This window comes from Fonticula alba, assembly GCF_000388065.1.
Source record: "Fonticula alba strain ATCC 38817 unplaced genomic scaffold supercont2.1, whole genome shotgun sequence".
NCBI lineage: Eukaryota > Rotosphaerida > Fonticulaceae > Fonticula > Fonticula alba.
Window position 1 is genome coordinate 1,652,155 of NW_009242971.1, and position 2,096 is coordinate 1,654,250.

The following is a 2,096-nucleotide window of genomic DNA, read 5'->3' on the forward strand; positions in this document are numbered from 1 at the left end:
CTTTCCTCCATCTTTCCTCTCTCTCTCTCTCTCTCCAGGTCTCCTGTCATCGGAACATCGGCGTCATGATTCCCCCCGGCTATCGGGACTTCTACCGGGACCATGTGGCCGAGTATATCAAGAAGCTGCCGGACCAGAAGCCACCCGCCGAGATGCCAGATCCCTTTGCCCCGAAGAAAGAGCCTGTGCCGCCGCCGAGCGCTGCCAAATCCCGCCCCCCGGCTGCACGGAAAACCACCGTACGCCCCGACATGTGCCCATTTTCGGTTTGTCAGCTTGACTCCCTCATTCCCCTTTGTCGGTCTCCTCTTAACACGTTTGCCTGTTCCCCCTCCCTCCTTGGACATCCTCCCTGTGTGGATGCTCCTGGCCACCTGCCCCCTTCCCTTCCTCCCTCTGTCTCTTTCCCCCTCTCTCCCCCCCCCACAGACTTCCGAGCTTCAGCTGCAGCCCGGTGTGCGGGACAAGCTCGAGCAGTTCCTCATCTCCTCGGCTTCCTCCAGCGATGCGCTCCCCTCGCAGCTGGCCCAGCAGCGCCCGCTCGACCGCAAGTCCAACCAGGTGCGCCCCATCCCTGCCGTCGCTTCTGCTATGCTGGACCCATGACGGACCTTGGGTGTTTTGCTGACCCCTTCTCCCCTCTTCACCGCTTTCGCACACACACACACACACACACACACACATACACGCACGCACGCACGCACGCACGCACACACGCACGCACGCAGTACAAGCAGCTGGTTGATGCACTTGGCAAGATGGGCCTGCGGGATTTCATGATTTCCGAATGTATCGAGCATCTGTGGACGGAATCCGGCCACACTACTGGCGTGCAGACCCTGCCGACGCTGAGTGCCTGTGTGGACTGGCTGTCGCTCATGGTGCCGGAGGATGATCTGCCGAAGGCCCTGCAGGCGTCGGCCACCATCCAGCTCCTGTCGAAGAGCAGCTTTGAGACGGATCAGGTGGTTTCCTGGCTCCGGTCATTTGGGTATACCCGTGCACAGGCACAGCAGGCGCTCGCATTGCACACCGGTGCAGCTGCCGGTGCTGCGGGCCCGCTGCTGGACCCGCGTCAGGCGGGCAACATTTTTGCCACCGGCCTGCTGACCCTTCGTTGGCTGCTGGACGGCGCGCAAGGCCCGGCGGCGCGGGATCTGCTGTTTGATGGGAGCACCGGTGCCGGGGCCACTCCCGACAAGGCAGCCATCAATGAGGAGCTGGGCATCCTTGACAGCATGCTGGACGCACGGAGCTTCCAGGTGAAGCGCTCGTGGGAGAATGGTCTGGCCCATGTGGTGACCCTGCGAGTGCGTAATGCGGGCCGTGCCTCCGGGGCCCAACTTGCCCTGTACATTCCCCTCCTGGCGGCTGGGGCGTCGGCCTATCCATTGGCGTCCATCCCGCTTGTCACGGTACTCCCGGGGACCTCGGAGTTGACAACATACATGTGTGTGTTCCTCGCGCGGCGCCTGCACCGGGCGCTGCTTGGCGATGAGTCTGGCACCGGGAGCACCCTCGGCATGCCAAGCATTTACTATGCCCTGCAATGGGCCGAGGAGCACTTTGCCGACCTCGTCAGCACGCCCCCCTCGCTGGTGGCCATGTACCAGGGTGCGTGCCTTCTTGTGGGCTTTTTTCTTCTGTCTCCCCCCCCCCTCTCTCTCTCTGCCTCTTCTCCTCTTCCCCGCGCAGGCGTCATCCCTCTGCCCCCTTCGGGGCCTTGCTATGGCAGGCCTCCTGCGTCCATTCCCTCTCCGCCCGAGCGATCGCCACTCACATCCATGTCCTGCTGTATGGGCTTTTGCCCTGTGGCGGTGCGTTGCATAGAGCGCACCAGCAATGCCGAGGGCGGCTTCTCCATCGACCGGAGTGCCACCAGCGAAGAGACGTCCATCCGGCCGCAGTCCCGCCGGCGCCCGGCCGATCACTTCCCCGGCTTCAAGCGCCAATGCGAGGACTTCCAGTCTCGGTCGCGGACCGCGGACTTCAAGAAGATGCTCAACGAGCGCCAGCGCCTGCCTGCCTGGCCGGAGCGGAGCAACATCCTCAAGGTGCGCCCGAGGCGGCCACTATGCCCCCCCCCCCCCCCTCCC

General features: G+C 63.9%; 1 protein-coding gene across 1 annotated transcript in view; it reads left to right on the forward strand.

Moving 5' to 3' along the window:
• The window catches only part of H696_00370 (hypothetical protein), a 6,807-nt gene that overhangs the window by 966 nt on the left and 3,745 nt on the right, over window positions 1-2,096 (forward strand). The window contains exons 3-6 of the mRNA XM_009494217.1: window positions 39-239; window positions 430-561; window positions 729-1,614; window positions 1,831-2,054. Coding sequence (XP_009492492.1) covers window positions 39-239; window positions 430-561; window positions 729-1,614; window positions 1,831-2,054 — 1,443 coding nt within the window. The remainder of the gene's footprint in view (window positions 1-38; window positions 240-429; window positions 562-728; window positions 1,615-1,830; window positions 2,055-2,096) is intronic.